The sequence below is a fragment of the Lingula anatina genome, chromosome 10 (genome assembly GCF_051362555.1).
Source record: "Lingula anatina isolate TDL-2025a chromosome 10, LinAna3.0, whole genome shotgun sequence".
Taxonomy (NCBI): domain Eukaryota; kingdom Metazoa; phylum Brachiopoda; class Lingulata; order Lingulida; family Lingulidae; genus Lingula; species Lingula anatina.
In genome coordinates, this window is record NC_141776.1 from 4779360 (window position 1) to 4802426 (window position 23067).

The window sequence follows — 23067 nt, forward strand, 5'->3', positions numbered from 1 at the left end:
ATGCATTTTGTACCATTTTAACAAGCTTTTGTTGAAACCACCTGGAGCAAATCTGCACCTAATAACTGTAGATCTCTGTACTGGTGGCCATTTTTGATTTTCCCCAAAAAATACCTTTTCCACTACTTGGATTTTTCTAGATTTTTAATATGATCATATGGACCACTCAAAGACTAAAAAAAAAACATACTACAATTTTTTTGCAATTAGTCCCGGGTTAAACCATTTTTTGACAAAATGTGTGACCTAATGTGCCGTGCACTGCATAGATGCTAAAAATAAATAAATAAATAAATAAATAAATAAATAAATAACAATTATCGCTGGAAAATGTATTTTAAAATAATTTGTTAGTGTAATTAGTGTTGTAAGTTTTGATACAAAAGATCAAATGGTTTTCCACTTATATTGTTATCTCTGGATCTGGAAATGTACTGCAACGGCGACAACGACGGCAACGACAGACACAGATGATGGATGTGACGGTACATTAATTGGATATTAGATTCAAACCCCAGCATTATACTGCATTTTACATTACTTTTATTTAACAAAAACTTTACAGCGACCGTGGCGTCCTCAGCGATACTTGAACGTTCTGTGTCCGATCGAAGCGATCACCGTGCTTCCTTTGAGCGTCTAACAGGAACCTCATTAGTTTTATGGTCGCACAAAGAACGCACAAAGGGCGCCTTCCAGCGTTAAGGGGGTTTAGAACATGGTCAAATTTAAACATCATTTCAGCTGTGTTGAAATATGTGTTTTGTGGTTATATCTAACTGAATGTATTGTTAAAAGTAACCCAAATGTTAACCGCTTGGATTGGTTAGAGGCCAACTGATTTTGATACAGTTAGGTCAGCTGAATATAACGCAGTCAAGAGCCTGCAAGCGTTATATAAAATCACCAAATTATTTTGAAAACATAAAACGCTAGTGATATTATTTTACCAGAAATATTTATTTTCAATTATTAAGTCCAGTTGCTACATGTACAATCTACGTATCGGCAAAACAAAACAATGTCTGAAACACCTATCAGTGATAGCAAACTAATGTTGACGGTACTATACGGTTAATTTCTACAGACATTAACTCTTTTCCTGAAAAAAAAATGAAATTCAAAATGATATTCTATCGAAAATCAAGATGATTTAAGAACAAAATATTTACAATTTTACTGAATGGCCAAGAAAGTCCCCTTTTAAAATTTGCCTCAAAATAATCTACATGAAAATATTTTTTAAAAATACCATTGAAAAAAAAAACCCCTTCCAACCTGGTCAAACAGAGGATGAATCAATTACAGAAAATGCAAACACGACAAGACTGTAAGGTGGGGGTACCAATTCCATACTGCAGTGGCGATGATCACTTGAATCGCGATGAACTGAGGTCTGAGAATCATTTTTGCTCCTTACTTTGGTACATTTACTACATAATTAGCTTTTCAAATCAAGTTTTTAAAAAAAATGAAGACATGAAAAAAATCAGCTAACACTAAAAAAAAAAAAAAAAAAACATAATTAACAGATTATTAATTCTTAGTATCAGCTGTAACTAGGTCTTTTTTTCAATTTGCCAACACTTTGGAGGTGGACTGAATGGTAGAGAAAGACACAATAGCAGATGTGATACATTAAATGACCTCAGCTTCAACACAAACTTAGTTCAAGTATATAACTGGCAAAAGCAAACAAATACCCCCCCACCCACAGAAAAATCAGTTTTTCATAGTACCCCCTTATAAAAGATTACAACAAAACGATATACCTTGTTTACCCTATATGCTGAAATATAAACATGCAGATTTCAGTTTACCAAGTGGGTCAGAGAATGAACCAGAATTTCTTGCATTTCTACAATGTATTTACGACTTAATGAGCATACATTACACAAGGTTAGAGGATGTTAGATGAACCTGTGTTCAAAATAAGCTAAGCTACAAAAAATTAGAGGTAGGGACTTAGAAAAGAAAAGGTGTCACCTATTTACAAAATGTACAAAAATGAGCAACTGAAGAATTATCAGCGGAAAAAGATAAAGAAAATAAATGAATCATGCTTTTTACTACATTTGATTAATTCTGATCCAGTATCTCTTGGATATCTACACTAGTGTCTCCACCTGGTGATAAGCCACAAACAGATGTGTCTCCAGCTAGTGATTTATACATTAACTAATGGTACCCATGGGGATAACTTATATATACACACTTTACCATCAGTTTAACAATTCCAAATCTATAATTTAACTTAGCCATTTATTTAAACAAGCATGGGTATTTTGTATGGGCATCCCTTAATAATGATATCAATAAACAGCTTTACAGCCAACACACTGCACCTCTTGTGCTCAACAGAAGAACTGTGCAAAACTACAAACCATGCCATGAAATTAACATCTACTTTCAATATGCAATATTTCAAGCAAAATTATTCCATGTAAAAATATGCCATTTAATTTGCAAATGTTATCTTTAAACTAACAAACCCATGTCCTAAATGACCTATATCTCAAGTATAAATACTCTTAAAAATGGTTGGCCTGAATAGAAGACCCATTATTAACAACTGTGCCTCGTATTGAATAATAAATATCTCATATACACATATATAACTTTGTTATTAGCTTAATGTTTATGCATCACTCCAGTGTATACATTTCTGGACTGCACCATGTTATTATGTTTTAAATATAAAATTAACCCTTATCATTTACACTGGTCATTAACAAGCATATAGATTGGTAGAAAATGTTGAGATCTTAACATTTGTGTATGGAACACTTCCATAATTAATATATAATTTACCGTTGGCAGTGTTAGAGCTTGTACTTATTGCTCTTGTATACATATTCATATCATATATTATATATGTGTGTATATTTCCTTGAGGTACTCAAAGCTGTATATAAGCATCGTTGTTGTTGCTTTAGGTTGGCTGCAATAGTAATGGCATTGCATTATGGCTCCAAACTTGGTTCTATACCTTTACCCAGGAGCATCATGTTTAAGAATATCATAACCATCAATACTTTAAGCATAGTGATTAGGAGATATATAAAGTAAACATTTTTAAAGAATAAATACTATGTGTATTCATCAGTACATAATTTTAGCATAAAGAGGGTGAGGTCCATATTCTTCCTCTGGTAATCAGTGCCACAGGATGAAAGCAATATCTTTCATTGGATAGGTATATCTTGCTTTGTGCTGCCATCTATCTATCCATTCATCCAAAATGGGAGCACTAGCAGAAGACACCTAAGTGTTATCCACAATAATCATAGCCAGCAAAATGATCTTTTCTGAATTATAACAAAGCAGCTCGCAAAGAATAAGTTTTTTTATAACAACACTGCCTTCTACACTGCTACTAGATACCCCACCTAAACGGAAGTTTACTTAATGCTGTCATAGTCCTCTTTGTCTAGGGACAGCCACATCACATTTTGCTCTTTGCCCCAGAGTTCCTTGAGATCTTTGGTGTAAGCTGATATTGTAGTCACATGATCAAACTCTCAGCCAATCACAATGAAGAAATGTCACATGATCAGCCAGTCATCATGAGGAGGAGGCAGTTATAGCACTCTTTTGCTGCAATAAAAAAATTAAGTAAAAATGTTGGTGTGAGCGTTAAAGATTTGATGCAATAATAATAACAACAAAAATAATAATATCTTGTAGTGCTGTAGCATTTGCTGTAGTTAAATTTTGCTAAAATCCCCCACAAGAAGTATTTCTCTGAAAAGGAGACAGATTTTGAGGCAAAAATACTTCTTCTTTTATAGTAATTATCTAGTTTAAGGAGAACACTTTTCTTCCTTTACTAAGAAGAGAGAGTTACTAATCCACCAGGCATCTAATTTTTTTCGGTTGGAAGATGGTCAAAAGTGGAGGCTACGTCAACAAAGATCATTTGGAAAATTGTCCGAAAATATATTTGTATCTGCCCCTGTGTTTTGCTCACCTGATGCAACTGAAAGTTATCATAGACCTCCATCAGGTCATCCATGGTGTACTGATTGAGGACAATGAAGCCTTCCAGAGTAGAGCTGGTCTTCCTGGCACAGTCCAGGCAGTGCACATGGAACTTCTTCTCTTGCTCAATCACAAACAGGATGTTGAAGACCTCAATCTGTTGAAGTTAAAGTGGAATTGAAATCGTTGTCAAGAACAGGGCATTCTTAATCCAGAAAGAATATCAAATTACTATAATTTAAGCAGTGTAGATGTAGCTCATCTAGCTCAATGAAAAACTGTATTTCAAAAATATCAATCTGAACAATTGAAAGAATCCAGTCTGTGTTGTGAATTAAAGTTTTAATTTAATTTTAACTTTAGAATTATAATTACAATTCAAGCAAATAAAGAAAAATAATAAAAGGAAAAGAAACATTCATCTGCCTCCAACTGCAAACAGAATACTGAATAACTTAATTCATAAATTTGAAGTAAAACAGAAACTAAGGTTAAGAAATCGTATCTGAGAGGTACAAAATATATTCTGATACATCTCATTGAAATACAATCCCAAAACGACACTGGCACAAGTGTCCCCTCACCTCACATATATTACAGTAATAAGCAGCCTCCCCCTTGGACCTCCCGTGCCACTTAGCTTCCAGACCCAGGGTCTTTATATACTCCAGTGTCATCTGGCACTGCTTCAAGGTACGCAGGAGACAGTATCTGGAAAATATCAATTTGTTTGATGCAAATGCTAGCTTTTTCCTCATATGTTCATCCCTCCTGTTTTAAAAATAGTTCTGGTGTTAACCTTCACAATGCCTGGATGAATACTGTTCTGTAAGTGTTCTTTAAAAGAAGACTTTGTTATAACTGGAAGTAATCTGGGTTAAAATGTACACGAATAAGAAATGCCATGCTTAGAAACATTTAATCGAAAAGTAAAGGAGCAGAATTTTGATGGGTTACTTGACAATGCTCTAACTGGACAGTATCAGTTATTTTCGCACAAATTTAATTTGGATTGAAGTTATTTCTTGCTAAAAAATAAAAATATTCACTTAAATTTCTAGGGATACATTTTTAGTAATCCCTTGAAAAAATGACTAAACGGTAAAGTTTTGTTAAGACTGTGAGAGAAACTTCCCTCCACTTACTTGATTTGCTCAAACAGCTTTGGCTCGGATATTTTCACGTTTCTTGCCAGATTCCAAGACAGGTGAATAATTGGGACTATGGACTTGACGCTCTGTAGTTTGTTCCACTCGTATCTCTCCACCGCAAGCTGGTACTGGCGGACAGTGAGCGGACCCACATTCCAGGCTATGTTATTACACCAGCCCTAGAAATACATCATGTCATTATCAATCCAATCATATATAGACATAAAATACATTTATCATTTACCAGATGTTTACCATTAAGGCAGGGTGTATCTGTGTGTGCTACTAGAGAGTGTGCATGTGAGAGAGAGAAAGAGAGAGGATGGTTAGGGAGTATGTCCGATGGGGGGGACCTTTGTGTACACAAATGTATAACTCTTGTTTATTTGTGCCTATGTGTGTGCGTGCATGTGTGAGTGTTTCTGCATGTAAATGTACATCTCCACACAAGCATGTATATACTTACAATAGCCTGTACCCAGTGCACAGTTCCTGAGTTCACCCAGACCAGGTCTCCTGGTTTTTGGATAAATCTGTACACAGGGATGTTCTCTTCATAGAGATCCTCCAGCAGTGGCCACCAAGACCCTATCAGGTAGTTGATGCCTTGTCTGAAAACACAGAGAGAAACTATAGGGCCTGAGAATAAACTGCTCTTTTGATATGAATTCTAGGAAATCTGGATATGAATAATTCTAAGAAGTCTGGTTATGAATTCTAGATAATCTGGATATGAATTCTAGGAAATATGGATGTGGATTCTAAGAAGTCTGGATATGAACTCTAGATAATCTGGATATGGATTCTAGATAGTATGGATATGAATTCTTAGAAGTCTGGATATGAAAAGATGGCTGAGTTTGAAAGTCCAAACGCTAAAAAACTTGTTATAATATTGTAAATCTGGTTTTGGTAAATTAATGCATTATTTCAAATACTCAAAAAACCTCAAAACCAAGAAAATTTCAATCTCAAACTTAAATACTTCAAGGTCATAAATGCCATTTAAGCCCCAATCCATTCCATTTAAGACCCACCTTTCACACATGTTATTAATGACTCCCCAGTACTCCTCAGGGACCCCAAACCACTCGCAGTCACCAGGGCCGATATTAATATTCACTGAGGCAAAGTTATTGTTCTCCTGGTGCCCCGGGGTTCTACTCCCTGGGACCTTCATGTACAGCTGCACTGTGTTCATCCCCAGGATGGTGTGACCCACGTGACTCAGGGCATTGGAGGCAGAAACAACCTGGAAGAGGGAAATAATATATTTCAGGGTTTATACAGCGAGAGAGAAAGATGTATACAGTGATCTAAGTTCCAAGTTTTCTACTGCTGGTAAATCAGTGAGCTCTGAAAGATATCAGGGAGAAACAACATTAAAAAGACACAAGTGAGAAAAAGATAATATATTCTCAACAGTGTAAAAGCAAAATTGAACTGATACAGTATCAGAGTCAAAGAGCAACATGTACAAGAAGTTTTCCTGAAATTGTCCCACATTACTTATGTGACATATACAACTCAAAACAATCATAAATGGTGGTGGTGTGGCAGATGTCAAGTTTATTTCAAATGATAATTTGGGCAATTTACATACTATAAATTTCTCATTTAAGGAGGAAGAGGCTAACTTGTCACACAAAAACTGTTGTCAGCCACACAGTCTCAATTGTAACTAAGACTTGTTCTGACCAATTACATATTATTAAATTCTTTGACCAATTTACTGAAGTCATACTCTGGTCCTCACCCGTGTGAATGCTGGTAGTTTTGTAAGCTCTTGTAGCTGAGGTCTCCACTTCTTCTCATCAGAAAGATCAACATTGGTGCCAAACTTCAGCATCTTGAACTTTTTCTTGTTGCTGTTTATAGAAAACACAAACACATAAAAGGATAATATAATACAAGTCGAAGAACAGACAAAAAGACAATATTGATTGTCAGAAAATGAATGTAAGAGATTTGTATTCTGTAAAGGGTAATATTATAGGTATTAAAATATACTAGGGCTGGAAAGAAATATAAATCCCTGCGTTTGAGATATTGCGCTTACACGTAACTCTTCCCATATGCATATGGAATGAGAGAAATTCCTTTTCTTCCCAACACCTTCAGTTTAAAGTAATCTAGATTATTTTATTTTTAACCACTCCCCTGTAAGGTACAGTGCACAGATCATAACATGTAGTGGCCTTCGACCTTACAGCATTGCATTAGGTGAGACAACTGACACAATCCTTACCCTTTGCCTCCACCTGAAGAGCTGGAGTCACTGTCACTGTCTCCTTTGAAAATACCCATAGCTTTGTCTTGTTCCTCCTAAAACACATAAAAGGAATGATTCTCAATTTTCTCAGTTTGAATATCTCTATGTAAGTAATGCCACTGTCTAATCATTTACATGTATCTTTTTATAAAATTATAAAATCAATTCATAAACATTCTAAAAGTACATTTTAACCCTTTTATTCAATCCACCCAATACACACAAAACTGCAGATAAGTACGATTCTTTTTAATAAATAAAATCTGGCCCTGATCACAAACTGGTTTGAAGTTTCGACCTGATTTTGGAAAGAAAACAAACATACCTTCAATGACTCCTGAAATGAGGCAGCCTGGTATTGTGCATACTTTGCCACTGAGGTGTGAGATCTGGTGCTGTCACACTTCCACACATTATTGCCATAGATGTCCTGGTTTTCATCTGGGAGTTGCTTCCTCTGAATAATAAATAAATATATAAAAAAATAAATGCATGAATAAATAAATAATTTATTAAATAACTATATTCTTCAATTATTACTTTAAATACTACCAATAAAAAAATTAAATATTGAACTTATTCAAAATCATGATGCTACATAGGACTGAAGCAAAATGTTGCATATTTTGTGTGCAAAATTAAGATGAGGATGTCTAATTCATAATGTTCTCATATTTCAATCTTACTATTTTACTTCATTTTAGAGGTCCTTTTTTCAAACTCATGCCTTTACCTGAGATCGAACCTCCATCACATGGTCAGGGTTTGCCTCCACCAGCGACTTGGTCGAAAACAAACTGAGATCCAACTTAAGTGCCGCAGCCAGGCCACGGATCACCGCTACAGGCTGCGACAAACAGTACTGCTGCAGCTCAACCGAAAACGCATCCCGCTTGCTCTCCAGATAGAGACTGGGCGTAGGAGGGTTCAGCTTGTCTTTCGGTAGGGGCGGATATGGCGGGGCGGGAGGGGCAGGCGGGGGGCATCGCTCAGACATAATGCTGGTGTTGGAGAGGCCGTTGCTGCCCAGTCCTTTACAGGCGGCCAAGAGCTGAGATGAGCTCATGTTGATGGAGAGACTGGAGGGAGAGAGGAGGGGGCCTGGAGAGCGCCCTGTGGTCCCTGTGTTGATACGAAGTTCACTGAGGACTGAAATATGAAAGAATAAACAGCATTAATATTAAATGCACACTTATATGTTTTTTCATTGTACTATAATCATAAATGTGGACCCTGATTTCTTTACCTATGAAGCACATTTTAATGGAGTAAGCCCCAAATTAAACTACACTATTTTTATCAAAATATTGATCTCTTTGTGTATAATATTACATTTCATCCTGTGCGCTTTTATGCTTATTTGTTTCATTAAAAATAATCACTAAAATTAAAATCAATTCAGTTCACATTTCTTTTTTTGGAAAAATGGCAAGTGGGTCTAGCTTTGGTATCTAGTCAAGTATTCAATCTAAGTGTAACATCTCAGGAAAACCACCTACCAGATGAATCCTTTCCTTCTGTATCTTTCTTATCCCCTTCTTCAGAGATCTTGTTATTGTCGCCTTCCAAGTTGGTATCCGTCACATGCTGTGATGTCCGTGATGATTCAGAAAATGGTTCCATTTTCGCTCCACCCGACACACTCTTAAATAAGTCAGCACTTAATGAGCTTAAATCCGAGTCTATCTGACTGTCTGTCCGCGCCTGTGAATGGTTTCCTTCCATGATACCACCGGCGCCCTCTTTATCATGACTTTGAGCAAACTGAGCAAGGAGATCTTCTGCAAGGGAGGTAGCAATGTCTTTTTGCGATAAAAGAGCGGTCAACTCCTGATCTATGTTTTGTAAATCTTTTGGCAAATCACTGTCTGACAAATCGCCCAGAGTAAGGGAACTATGAGGGAAGGTTCCACCCTGAGAACTCCCTCCCCCTGGAAAACCAGGCCCTGCCTGTGAACTGGATGGCAATGAGGAGGGAGGCTGCACGTTTGATGGCCCTGCAGCAGTGAGGTGGCCCTGAGGTAATGGAATGTTTGGTCGCGGCTGTTGTGATGGCGGCTGTGAAGAGTGAGGTAGAGAGTTACGGTGCTGGGCATAAGGCATGTGTCCAGGTCCTCCAGGGAAGTCCCCACCGCCTGGAAGTGGTGGTCGGAAATTCTGGGAATTAGGAGGAAATCCAGGATGACCAGCTTGCATTGGTCTTGTAGGCACATTACCTGGAATTATAAATTCAAATGTCATGATTTTTAATTTGAAACATTTAATGTCCTTATTTGCAAGACAAATTATTTCATATCTGTCAGTTTTCACTTACAAAAAATTCTTAAAAATTAGAAATAAAATCTGTGTGCAAAAACAGAGCAATAAGAGCTCTCAACTGTTAAGTCGAGCACACTTGTGCTTTACAGTCTTGCTGTCTTGGGGTGTAATTAACTAAGAGAACCGCCCCCAACCTTAATCAGAAAATCCCTGAAGAAAAATCCAATAAAGGGGTATATTAAAGTTAAATTATAATCGGCTAAAAGTGGACAATCTCCTGAATACCACATCCTTTGGGGTGGAGCAGGTGAAGGAGGAGGAGGAGCCAAACCATATGACTGACAGGTATACCTGGGTAAGGAGGAGGCGGAGTATTATGCATGTTCCCTGGCATGTGGCCTGCATGACCTGGACTGTGGGCTGGGCTGGCGTGCCCTGGACTGGGCATATTCATGTGTTGTTGCTGGCCCTGGAAGAAAGAATATCTTGATAAGTGTGAGTCTACCTGTGTGGTGTGTGTAAAGTCGTCAAACCTTAACTTAAATTTCTTTTCAACAAGGTTCAACATATTTTATACTGAGTCAGAGTCACTTCAATGAACAGTGAAATCACATAAAACTATTCAGATCTCAAACACAAGACATGAAATCAATGTCTCTGACAAACATGAAATCACTCAGTTATTGCTCATACATGAAGTCCCTTACCTGCGCATTCATCATTTGTTGCTGATGTTGCTGCTGCATGTAATACTGCTGTTGTAACTGATGTAACAACTGTTGATGCTGTGGTGCTAAGTTACCCTGGAAATAACAACGTCACAGAATGTCAAGACTTTGTATCAAGAAATGCATATATACAATGTTACATTGATGTAGCAACTGCTGATGCTATGGTGCTAAGTTACCCTGGTAATACCAATGTTACACAAATGTCAAGACTTTGTATCATGTAATGCATATACAATGCTACACTGATGTAGTAACTGACAAAAATACTTCTGTTGCCACATTAAGTTATGCACGAGTGTCCATATATAACATATTTATCATTTCTCTCACATAATATATACAACCATAAAATATATAAGTAAATGGCCTCACAGTCATTTATGCTGTGTTGCTTCGGTACACTAAAATAACCCATCTTGACCAATATAAGGAATTAATAATAAATTTGTAAGGTAGCAGCAATGTTTAAAGTTGTCTATTCTCTCTCAATCGATCGATCCAACAACCACAGACAAAAGATGTGATGTATATGTGGGCATAAATCAAAAGCCATCATAATTACCTGACTTTGCTGCATCAGCAACATGTTCATTTGTTGCATCTGTGGTTGACTGAGGTAAAATGGGGGCACCTGACCCTGGGGTGGACCCTGGGGTGGTCCCTGGGGCTCTGGGGTCTGGCTGCTGGACTGGAATACAATAGGTTACATATAAATAGGCGACTACATCCTCATCTTCATGAAAAACTATTACATAAATTATACAGACAGTTAGAAAAATTTAAGGGTTCACTTGTATCTCCACTGACAGAAATATAATTATAGTTCTATAAATGTGTTCCTCTACTGGATTTCATTTTACAGCTGAATTTATATGTACAGACTTGGAAGACCTTATACAAAGATTATCTGAGTAACTACTGTAACATTTAAAAAGGTATTATTCTATATGTTCAGTTTTGATAGCAAAAGTCAACAAACATCTTGCTTTAAGTTTTTGATTTGGACCCTGCACTTTCTATATATCCACTGGACAGCTTACCTTCTTCTTCCCTTGACTCTTCCTTCTTTTGGGCGCATTTCCCGGCTGCTCCTGACTCTCCATCTGCTGCAGGGCTGCCGCAGCCGCTGCATTCTGGCTCATCTGCTGCATGGCCGCCAGGCTACTACTCTGCATGTGACCTCCACCGCCAGATGGCATCCCGCTCGGTCCCATGTGTCGCAGTGGTCCCTGGGGTCCCATGTGGGGAGGCATCTGTCCCGGTCCATGTCCCACCCCCATCCCCCCAGGCTGCATCTGAGGCATGTGTCCCGCCATGGGCTGGGGGACGGCCCCGTGGGGGTGATGGGGCCCCAGGGCCTGAGGAGGGGTGGCCGCCCCTGGGCTCATCCTCTGTTGTTGTTGTTGTTGTTGTGAGGGGTGTGGTCCCATCTGTTGTGGCCCTCCCCTCACCCCATTCATGTTGTTGTTGAAGTGCGGGGTGTTGGCCCCTGGGGATAAGCTGCTGGGGGTGTGGGGGCTGGGGGTATTGGAGTGCATGTAATGGGGGTGCATCCCCAGCCTCTGCTGTTGAGCTATCTTTGCCTGGAAATAGACAGGATTTTAGATTAAACTGATGCTTTGACCTGGGAATGTACAAGTCTGAGTATTATCTTGACCAACCAAGTAATAAAAGAGACCTAACAGGCATACTGATATGAGAATACAGATCATACAGAGACTCATGCAAATGACAAAACTGTGAAAACAGACAAAAATATAACATAGTATTTATCAAAACACTGAACATGGATCTAACACTTGAAGAAGTGAAAATTTCCTTGGAGAGGCAGATGACAAAATATCATATACATTTTAATGAATATTAAAATATACCAGAGAATGAAATGTGGAGGTGGCATGTAGGGATACGGAGGGCAGATTAAGTATTTACCTGTGTGTTCATGGCTCCTTGTCTTGATGTCAGCTCTGCTGGGATAGGCAGACTCCAGGCTTCTTCTATACTTGGCAATGGCTTGTTCCTGGGAGAAAAAAAAACGTTCATTCACCTCATGTTCAAAACAACAATGTTGTCAAGAACGAATTTTTATATCTTAGACTAACATGACAATTTGTGAAGCATTCTATCTTAGCCTTTTCCTTAACAAAACTAATAATGATAATTACTAACGGTGATTACTATTCTATCTCTGGAAAATAATCCTTCGATAAACTGAGTTTTTTATGTAACACGGATAATAACCTATAGTTTCTAAATGTCTGCTAAACAGAACATAGCTTGTATTAAAGACTTCAAAAAGTATTCCAAGTGGAAAAAGTTGTTATTCTATTAATCTGTACTGGTAGTAAGAGGGTAATTATAATTTCCCTTACTTTGGCTGCAAGTTCTCCATTGGGATATTGCTCAGCTGTTGCTGGAGGAACTTGATGCGATTTTGCAGATTAGAATTCATGTAGGCTGGAAATAACAAAACATAAAAATATCGGACCCATCTCATCAATTCAATTCTTAGCTGACTTTTACTACAGGTGTTATAGACAGTGTAAATGGATATTATTCAGATGAGTTTACATAGTTCTAAATGGAATATCATAAAATTTCATTTTTAAATATTTTAAATTGACTACCTTTAGTCCTTAACCAGAGGAAATTCTAATTTCAATCAGTTTTTTACTTTATTATTTGAATAATATGCATGTCTATCACTGTCCCACCTTCCAATTATTTCCCCCCAATTCACATTTCATAGTGGAAGAAGAAAACAAGACAAACTTATCAATTATTGCAAACATTTGCAAAATTATTTGTAAACATGTATCAAACAGAACACAAATCATATTTAAAATCTCAAATGTTTCACAGCCTGTCTAAAATAATAATTAAAAAAATCTCAGAAATACCTTTATTATTTTTAGCAGCATTGATATAGCACGTCAACGCATCTTTCAACTGGTTCACGCTTTCATACAGCACTCCCAGGTCTGTCCACGCGGCAACATGTGACTTGTCTAACTGTATGGCGCAGATATAGGCCTGCAAGGCATCCATTGGCTGATTCTGCTGCTGGTAGAGTACTCTACACATTAAAATAAAACCTAATTAGTAAATTTTATGGGTGCTGAGGTCAATGACATCTAGTAGATGGCAATAAACCTGTTTTTCAAATACGGGAACTTCAATCAAGTTTCAAACATGCAACTCATTTTAGTATTTAAATTTTACATGATTTATAATCTCTTTTAGTCACAGAAACATAGCTTATTTGAAGCCAACTTAGTTTTCAATATTTTTTAACTGTCCCCCCCTCCCTCCTTCTAGTCATTAGACAAAATATTGTGTTGCAAAATGCAAATTTTGATTAATACGTTATGGGGCTACTAAAATGTTGAACTTTAATCAAAATTCACTAATCAGAAATGAAATCAACTTTTAAGATATTTCAAACAAAACACCACTTGCAGACATCAATTTACCAAAAAAAAAAAAAAAAAACAAAAAAAAAAAACTTGCTTCCATTCCACTCACCCAATAGAGCACCACGTATCAGCATTGGCCTCCGATTTATCTATGGACTGCCTGTATGATACAAAAGCATCGTGAACTTTTCCCACGTTGGAAAAACAGCGTCCAAGGAAGTACCAACTCTGGCCGCTGGACGGGTCAGCCTCAATGGACTTCTGCAGACACTGGACAGCGATGACCTCGCGAGCTTGCTTCTCTCCTAACTGGTCTATGCAGTGGTGCATCCAGCCTGGAGGTTACAGGTCAAAGGTCATCATTATAAGGTCAAAAGTCATCAGTTAAAGGTCAAAGGTTAGATGTCACAATGCATCATGTGTTTTGGACATCTCTTCACAAAAGTTTCTACAAGATATTTTACGTTATCTTTTTGCCAGAATCATTCTGGGTCCAGATGATCAGCCTTTCTGTCTGCCTTGGCTCGATTGTGTGTATTTTCATTTCTCCTTTCAGTCATTCTATCATTTACTTTACTGTATGCACTCATTCATTAAAAGGTTTATCTATTCTTTGCATTTGTTTTTCTGATGTTTTTCCATAAGTATTTTTACTCAACAGTACAAACCCCATTCTCTTCATGTTGGTCAATTCAATGCCATTAACTCTTAAAATTACTTACCAAGCTGCCTGTAGATATTGGCCTTGACAGTGTTTGGCAATCCCTCAGCTTGTAGCAGTTGTTCATAGGCCTCCTTAGCTTGCTTGGGCTTGTTCTGAAATAATAATTAACATGGTGATCAATTTCATCATAAATCTAAGTGAAGAGTGTTTTACCTTAGTTTAAATATTACTCATTTCTTTTAAGTGTATGTGTATTCTTTGTGCATGTGCTAGTGTGTAGGCAAGTGCATTTGTAAGTGTGTGTGTGCGTGCCCATGCGCGTGTCTGTGTGTGTGCATGTGTGTGTGTGTGTGTGAGAGAGAGAGTAAATAACATAATTATAATGTAAACAATTTGTAATACTTAGGGCATTTGGTTACAAAATATAGAGACAGGAGAATATTCAGGAACAATATCAACACTCACACACACACAAAAGATAATTTAAAAGTTGACTACGATTTCCATAAGAGTGCTGTTACACTGCTCCTGATAGGGTAAGATGTGCCCATGTGTCCATGTAACCTTGGTAATTAAGTTCTTAGTCTGTATTCTTACCTGGATCTCAAGCAGGTGGGCTATGTGGAAACGAACTGAAAATCAAACAAAAGAATCACAGTTAAATATCAGTTGGAGCCATATGCTTGGCAAATGCTAAGTTCCAATTAATGAGGATTCTCTCTTTGAAAGAAAAAATAGAAAAGAAAAGAAAAACTCTAGCTCTAGGCAACTTTCAACAATACATGTCATAAGACAAAATATGAAATGCAAAGTGATCAAGAGGTCTCCATAAAGACAACACATCTTTTGGTTGTGCCTATCATAATAACTACCACATTACAACAGGTTGCAAATAAAAATGAACACTTAGACAATAGGACCTTGCTCAAAATTCTGACTACACTCCTCATATGGTATTTGTCCCATTATATATATATATGTATATATATATTCTGTCCCTTTAAGGAGATACTAGGCCCATTTACACCTGTACCAGGACAAGATCGCTTCTGGTGCACATACACTTAAAGAAAACAAACCTGGACCCTCAGTGTTTGCCTCAAATGACTACAAGTTTAAACATGCCTCTATATTCATAATTCAATATCCATAATCTCGTTTCACCTGATAGGAGCCTTTGTATGTTATCTCTGACCCAGTTATTACCACACACATACAATACCAAGTCAAATGCTCCTCATAATTCTCTTCGTTCTTTTCTACGAGAGGACTTGGCCTGAGTAATGGAAGCTGTGCTAGCCTCAGCTTACAAAATGTCTTTACAAGTTATGTTTGTTAAATTTCTATAACGAATCTACAGTGTCTAACCAACTGAAAAGCACTGCAACAATAATAAAGTTGGCCTAACAATGACTTTTGTTGGAGCAAGCACTTTTCCACTTTACACCATCTTGTGAAAATAGAACTTGCTCGTAACTTAACTTTTTTTTTGCTTATATTACATCCTGAAAGGATCTTTACAATAAATATTGGTATCTCCTTAAACACTGAAAAAAGTGAATTTTACTTCATTTATAATAATAACAATAATGATGATAATAATAATAATAATAATAATAGCTATCATAATTTCTATAACTGGCATTTTGACCAATGAACACAAATATTAGGTACAAATAGACACTGATGAAGAATTACTTTTCACAGGCCTTCCAATCCCATCATAATCAGCTCCCAAGAATAACAGCAATAAGATCCACTTGAACACCCAGTACAACTGGCACAAGGTATAACACAAATATTATTCCCTTTTTAAAACAAAAATACAACAGCGCCTGTTCTTCCTGCCTACCACCTACCTTCAACACGTGTCGCTCTTTATGCTATGATATTTCACAGCAGAAAACACTAGAAATTTTTCATTCACGTGACCTGATAGGTATATTGCACTTGGAAGTTGTGCACTATATCAGCGTAAATGCTGTCATTTCCCAGTACAAATCAGCCTTTTGTGGCCAACCTCAACCACAGAGCACTGTTAGCGAAGGTCATAAGAGCCCCCGTGTAGCTAGGAACGAAAGTGAGATGCAAATGAGGACAGAGCCGTTATCTGCTGGATGTGTAGAACAAAGACTTACGGTAAAAACTTGAAAATTTTGTTACTTAAAAATTATTTATAATAATATTTTGAAATGCATGAATCTGGCATGACCAAATTAGGTGACAATCTTTTTAAAATTATTAAGTTTGACAAAATTTTCAAAGCAAAAAATAAAATTGCGTCGGCAAAGAATTTTCTTCTAAAAAAATGTTCAAGACCAACTGATTTTTTCATTTGCTAGATCTAAGGAAGGAATTGAGAGTTTTTTCCAGAAGAAAAGGAAGTGAAAACTTTCATAGAAGGAGGAGGAGGTAGATGTTTAAAACAGACCTATCATCTGCTAAGTTTAAGGAAGGAGTTGAGAGTTTTTCTAAAAGAGAAGGAAGTGAAAATTTTCTCAGGACGAGGAGGACAGGGATGGGGGGGGGGGATCAGTTGTGTTCTCTGAGGAAGAAGAGAAGAAAACTAGTTACCATTTGTACTCTGAAAAGAAAAATAATAAAAAAAAACCTTTCTCTTTCCCTTATTAACTGGGAAGAAGGGAGAGGGGGAATAAAAGCATGCAATTTCAAACTTCATCTTTGTGAGCAAAAAATATAATTTTAGCCTATCTATGCTGTCAGTTAAACGATGTCTTAAAAATTTATTATGGAATTATTTACAACAAAAATTTTATGTTAAAACCAACTTTCAACCCATGTTGAAGCAGGGCTCTGAAAGGGCCACTTTTGAAATAGAAATATGACCAATGCCACACCCTCTGACCTGATGAGAGAGAGAGAGAGAGAGAGAGAGAGAGAGAGAGAGAGAGATCTAAATCAATAATAGATGATTCAGAATTAAGCCATCTGGTCTCTCCAAACTCAGTAGTGGAGCAGTTGTGTCTGAACTTGAAAATGTGCTCATCTGCACGTACACACTTCTTAACTATCCATGGTAAGGGCAGCTGATATCTATATTATATACATAAACAACCTAGATATATGGATTTTTCATATTGTGTTCCTTATCAAAAGTAGTCTGAAAAAGCATCTATTGCTTGATGAACCTTTGTAACATCTATTCCCAGGGCTGTGATATATATATATCTCCTATCTATTAATTTATTATATATCCGTATGTTCTCACTAATAGCTGACCAAGTGTGTAACTATTAAGTATCCATGATTTGGACCAAACTCTTCTGTGATAGCTAAATCAATTGCTGAGACAATTGGCTGACATCATTACAAATCAATTGCAAACTCACTTAGTTAAAACATTGCATTTCGAATTCATCCGTGTTTGCAGCTTAATTACTTTATTTGATTTATAATTCTTCATCTTATAATTATTTAATGTGTAAAACCAATCGAGTACGTATACATCTCAGATATATGTATATGGAGCTACAAAACTCTGCAATATCCAAATTAAAAATACAACTAATGGAAAGCAAAATCACCATAGACTATATACAGTAATTAATTGTATTACTTTTAATGAGGATTTTAGTATGATATATGTACATTCAATGTTGGATGTAAATTACTGGGATGCAGGCATAAGTGCTTGCACAATGCAATCTATGCTCTGCCCTGAGACCATATACAGATAATATGTGTGCGTGCATGCGTGTGTGTGTAGCACTTGCACAGAAGGTAGCCTGCTTTTCAATTTTGTTGCTAACACTCATTAAGAATGTTCTAATTTTTAGAACTAAAGACTTGAAGAAATGGAGTAACTTTTTCCAACTGGGAATATAGAGTCAGTTCCGTACGTTACATTAGCATTGTTGAGATGAAAATAGACAACTTTCTAACGTTTGACATATCTCGACCTTAAACCTGAAAGCACTGGATGACCCCTATAAGCAAAGACCATGTTGTTTACTTGTTGTTTTGTTTGGCACATATAATGATGAACCTGTGGGCCTTTAACCAGCAGCCTGGCATTATCTAAGGGCAAGTAAGTTCAAGTGAAGCAAATAACGTCACTCTTTTGTAAATGACATCTATTTGTCTTACGGCCATATTCATGCCAAATTTGACTTGAATTCTCTTCAACTCAGTTGATACAAGGTGAAAATCAGGTCGCCACCCATTTTTACACTTGGAGTCGGATTCACAGCCCTTCTGTACCACTTAAATGAAGTCATTATTTATCTATATATATAATTTTTTTGCCAAATCTCCATCTGTAGTTAGCCAAGCATTGAGAAATGTTTCAAAAATCACAGCAGCAACAATCCACTGCAGCTAATGAAGACATTGTGAAGCCGCCCACAGATTTCTTTGAACAACTATATATGGCAAAAACCAAAACGAAAATAGACTAACACCCACTGACTTAAGTGGATATTCTATATTTTCATACACTAACACCCACTGACTATAGAGGATATTCTATATTTTCTGCCTCCATTGTATAAGCTGAAATAATTTAATCATAATTACATATGGGATTTAATCAAACAATTCCGCCTCTATCGTATAAGCTGAAATAATTTAATTATAATTACATATAGGATTTAATCAAACAATTCTGCCTCTATTGTATAAGCTAAAATAATTTAATTATAATTACATATAGGATTTAATCAAACAAGGAAAACAATTTTGGCCATTTAACCCGAAAAAACACCTCAGTAATACACGATGTTAGGACAATTCACATCAAAGTCAAACCTGTGGTTTTGGCAATATATTGACCATTCAATCCCAGAACCTGTCCAACTTACATCTTATGTGAATGTTCCTAGTGGCACGTGAACTTTTGATTTAGCATATTGATTTTTTCAGCACAGCGAATTCTGAGTACAGCTAAGAGCACATGAGGACACGCAGTTTCTTTACATATTTAACTTGTAAGGTTACCTAAGGTGGTTGTTTGAATTTAGGCCTTGTTTCTGAAAATAAGTGTGGTTAGTGATACTAATACATTTAGCAATCCTTCACTGGAGTCATCCTTATACATGAAGATTCCTGTGTGTATGTGTGTGCTTACGCGTACTGTTATATAATTATATACACAACTAAACATATGTATATGCAAATGTACACAATACTTTGTCTGAGCATATGTGTATAAACACGCATGCACGCACGCACACACACTACGGTAATATACAAATGTACCTTCAATACATGCCTCTCTTGTATTTTTATGGTGTTAATCATCTCAAATACACTGATCTCACCAAAATCACCTCTGCTTCCGTGTGAATCAATGGAAAAACTTAATACATCCCCTTTTGGTTACTTCGTACACGTAATTCCAGGAATCACTTTGCTGTAATGCCATTACATTTGTCTTTCTGGCTTCTACCTCAGAGGAAGATACTAGTATTACAGTGGTTTACCCACACACACACACAAGGGGCAAATGACGCATTTTCAATAAAATTGTGCTGGTTTTACTTAGTCCTTGCTATCAGTCTATGTGACTGATTTCTAGTCATAGGAATCAAATCAAAACTCCACCTACTGCCGTTGTAATAAACAACATCATTGAAAATGTAATTAGACCTGCCCTTACGATGACTTACAAGTACTACAATTTGAAAACTGCATGAATATAACTGTTTGACTTCCAATCATAATGAAATCAGAAATACACCTATGCAAGTTATTTCTAAACACAAAAGTATAAATCTGAATCCTATATGGAAGAGTATGATACTGTAATTTGAAAGATGCATATATTACTTTTGTCCATTACAGCGGGTTTTTATCCATAACATTACTTACCAGCTCTCATAAGCATAGGATTCAGATTCTTATACTCAGCTTCAGATTTGACGAATAAATTTCTACAGTAATGATTGCATTCTTGACTGTGGGACAATCTAAATCCTTTCCATCTACAAATCTACACACCGATATATCAAAGCAAACATTATCTCAAATAAAACAAGTCTACAAGGATGAGATTTATGTACCATCTTACCATAATCTTTCAACAAAAATCAGCTTCTCACACATCTGTCTGTTTTCAATGGTTCTCTGCTCAACAGTATGACAGTAAAAATGAATGTCAGCAACATGCAGTTAACCATGGGGATAATGAAAGATTCATTACACCTGGCCTGAGATGACATTTGGCTGTACATCATAATTTAATGTATGGTCGCACTGGCATTTGCAACTGTATAGTAGCAGGAAGTGACTGTACACATAAAACATGTACACAGTAGCATATGTATCTGTACACCTTTCTCCGTCCTTTTATTTCCCATGTATTAATACATACATGTGTATCCATTTGAATGTACCATACAAGAATGAGAGAGAGAGAGAGACGGAGAGGGAGAAGAGAGAATCTCTGTTAATTGTCCTATCTCCAAATATCACTAAGACTGGGTTCCCACAGATTTAGATCGATCCACCTGGATCGACCTAAATCCCTCGGGGGTTCACACTATATTGCTGTCAGCTGAGCATGCGTGAAAGTTAATTACCACCTTACAGCTTTTAGTAGGCGGGACAGACATTTAAGTCGGCTGTGCTGATAGCAATCTAGTGAGACTCCCCAGGGGGATAGATCGATCTAAAAATCTGTGGGAATGCAGTCTAAGTTCTGCAGTTCCTAAAACCCTAATCACATCAAATTAAATGTTGTAACTTACACCTACCCTGCTCTAAAATTGACATCTTCAGGAGGTGGATCTCTTCTCCTAGCGAAAGCATACCTGATCTGTAGTGTTCAGTCTTCGTCAAACAAAATCGCACACTTTGTCGTAAAATACCACTTGGAGACAGCAACAAATTTCCCCGTAAAGGAAATAGTAAATCTAGTAACTGAAATACATCCGTTTTAAGAAGTTCTTATCACTCACAATAAATCAAGAAGCAGTGTGTCGTATTCTGATGTGAAGAAACAAAAATGTTCACTGTCCTTCACAACTTTTACCGTGATTGAACAATGATTGATTCAGCAGATGTATTCTACTATTATAACATAACACCGCGTGATCTTTGTCTTCCTTTTCAAGCATGGACTTCCTTATATTCTTCCTTTCCTCTGACCAAACTATTTTCCCCCTTTTTGGAGTATCAAATTCCTTTAAATTTTCCTTCTGCTCAGACCAATCTGTACCTTCTTTTCAAGCTTCCAGCTTTTCAACATTGGACTAAATCTCAGATTTTAGTACTTTTATTTATACCCAACAGTGTGCGTGTGCGTAAGTGAGTGGAAAACCACATATATCATTTTGAGTCATATTGAGGCAAGAGGCCTACAGCTTATACAACTCACTACTAAACCACCCACCAACATCATGAGACTGCTACCAGAGGCAGCTCTGACTCTTCTCTTACATGATCCTTCAATCCTATTTTCCACTTACATCTAGGGAATAAGCCTCGCAATAAGTAAATGGAGTGACTGAGTTCTCAGAAATATTCATGCTTTTAGTTTTTTTTTTAATAATCACCTAAATGACCTTGCACCTTAATCTATATTTCAACTTCCCTAAAATTATGAGGTTGACTCTTTTGTCATTATTTTCATTTTCACTTTTAAGGCGCCATAAAAAACTCTTTGCAACATTAAAGTAAAATGTGCCATGTCAAAATGTAAGCAAAGAAAAAAAACAAAAAAACAAAACAGGAATGATTAATCCAAACCACCATCCCCTGAACTGCAGTGGGAACCAATCCACAGAAACAATAATGACAATTCAATTAGTAAATATTGTAAAATCATGCGATATTGTGTTTTAAACAATTTCCCACTATCCACCTCACCTTTTCCTACACCCACACTCTCACGGAAACCCAGGTAGACCTTAAATCTACCCAAGCAATGCCGCATTCAGAACAGTGGACTAACTAGCCCGCGGGTCAAATTAGCACCCCACTAATACACTTGCCGTCTAATCAACTAATATATACTGAATAGATTCCCCGTGGGGAAGTATTCAAGTGGGTCGGCCATATTTGACCCTCGGCCTAGTTCGTCCACTGTTCTGAATGTGGCCCAAGATTGAAACCGAAGACTGAAGTCGTAATCACATCTATGCTAGTTTGAAATATCAATCTTTTTTTATCAATCAATCAATTTTCTCTACATTTAGTATAAAGGATATGCATCCTCAATTGTGAAGCCTAGGCACATAGTATGCATCACCTTTAGAAAAGATTTATGAAACAAAAATATATATGAAATAAATAAATACATAAACCACATTTGTAATTATGTCTTTATAATGTCGAATTTGTTTAAAACTTGATAGTAACATTAATAATTTCAGTTGTACCTTCAGGAAATAAATATTTTGATGGTATTTACTTTATTTGCATTATAATGGAACTTCCCAGACCCTCTTTCAAGTTGCATTTCCAGACCAGTACATGTATACATAAATACATGCATATAAACATATAGGGGATAAAATCCATATGAGATAATTATTTCTAACCACGAGCAGCCAATCTAGTCCTGTTTAATCCTGCCAATCTAGTCCTCTGTCTAATTCTGCCAATCTAGTCCTGTCTAATCCTGCCAATCTAG

General features: G+C 36.7%; 1 protein-coding gene across 4 annotated transcripts in view; it reads right to left on the bottom strand.

The window, feature by feature from the left end:
• Window positions 1–939: 939 nt before the first annotated feature.
• Window positions 940–23067, bottom strand: part of LOC106181631 (histone demethylase UTY) — a 63224-nt gene continuing 41096 nt past the window's right edge. For 3 of the 4 annotated variants that reach the window (XM_086996522.1, XM_086996525.1, XM_086996524.1), the window contains 21 exons: window positions 15072–15106; window positions 14533–14626; window positions 13920–14145; window positions 13295–13470; window positions 12767–12851; window positions 12327–12414; window positions 11435–11977; window positions 10957–11082; window positions 10371–10466; window positions 10015–10132; window positions 8904–9620; window positions 8138–8553; window positions 7730–7861; window positions 7381–7457; window positions 6889–7000; window positions 6170–6384; window positions 5599–5743; window positions 5127–5311; window positions 4566–4692; window positions 3971–4138; window positions 940–3597 (listed from right to left, as the gene is read on the bottom strand). In XM_086996522.1, coding sequence (XP_086852648.1) covers window positions 3565–3597; window positions 3971–4138; window positions 4566–4692; window positions 5127–5311; window positions 5599–5743; window positions 6170–6384; window positions 6889–7000; window positions 7381–7457; window positions 7730–7861; window positions 8138–8553; window positions 8904–9620; window positions 10015–10132; window positions 10371–10466; window positions 10957–11082; window positions 11435–11977; window positions 12327–12414; window positions 12767–12851; window positions 13295–13470; window positions 13920–14145; window positions 14533–14626; window positions 15072–15106 — 3914 coding nt within the window. In that variant the 3' untranslated portion in view covers window positions 940–3564. Of the gene's footprint in view, window positions 3598–3970; window positions 4139–4565; window positions 4693–5122; window positions 5312–5598; window positions 5744–6169; window positions 6385–6888; window positions 7001–7380; window positions 7458–7729; window positions 7862–8137; window positions 8554–8903; window positions 9621–10014; window positions 10133–10370; window positions 10467–10956; window positions 11083–11434; window positions 11978–12326; window positions 12415–12766; window positions 12852–13294; window positions 13471–13919; window positions 14146–14532; window positions 14627–15071; window positions 15107–23067 lie in introns of those variants that run through there. The other variant, XM_086996523.1, reaches the window with a different exon arrangement.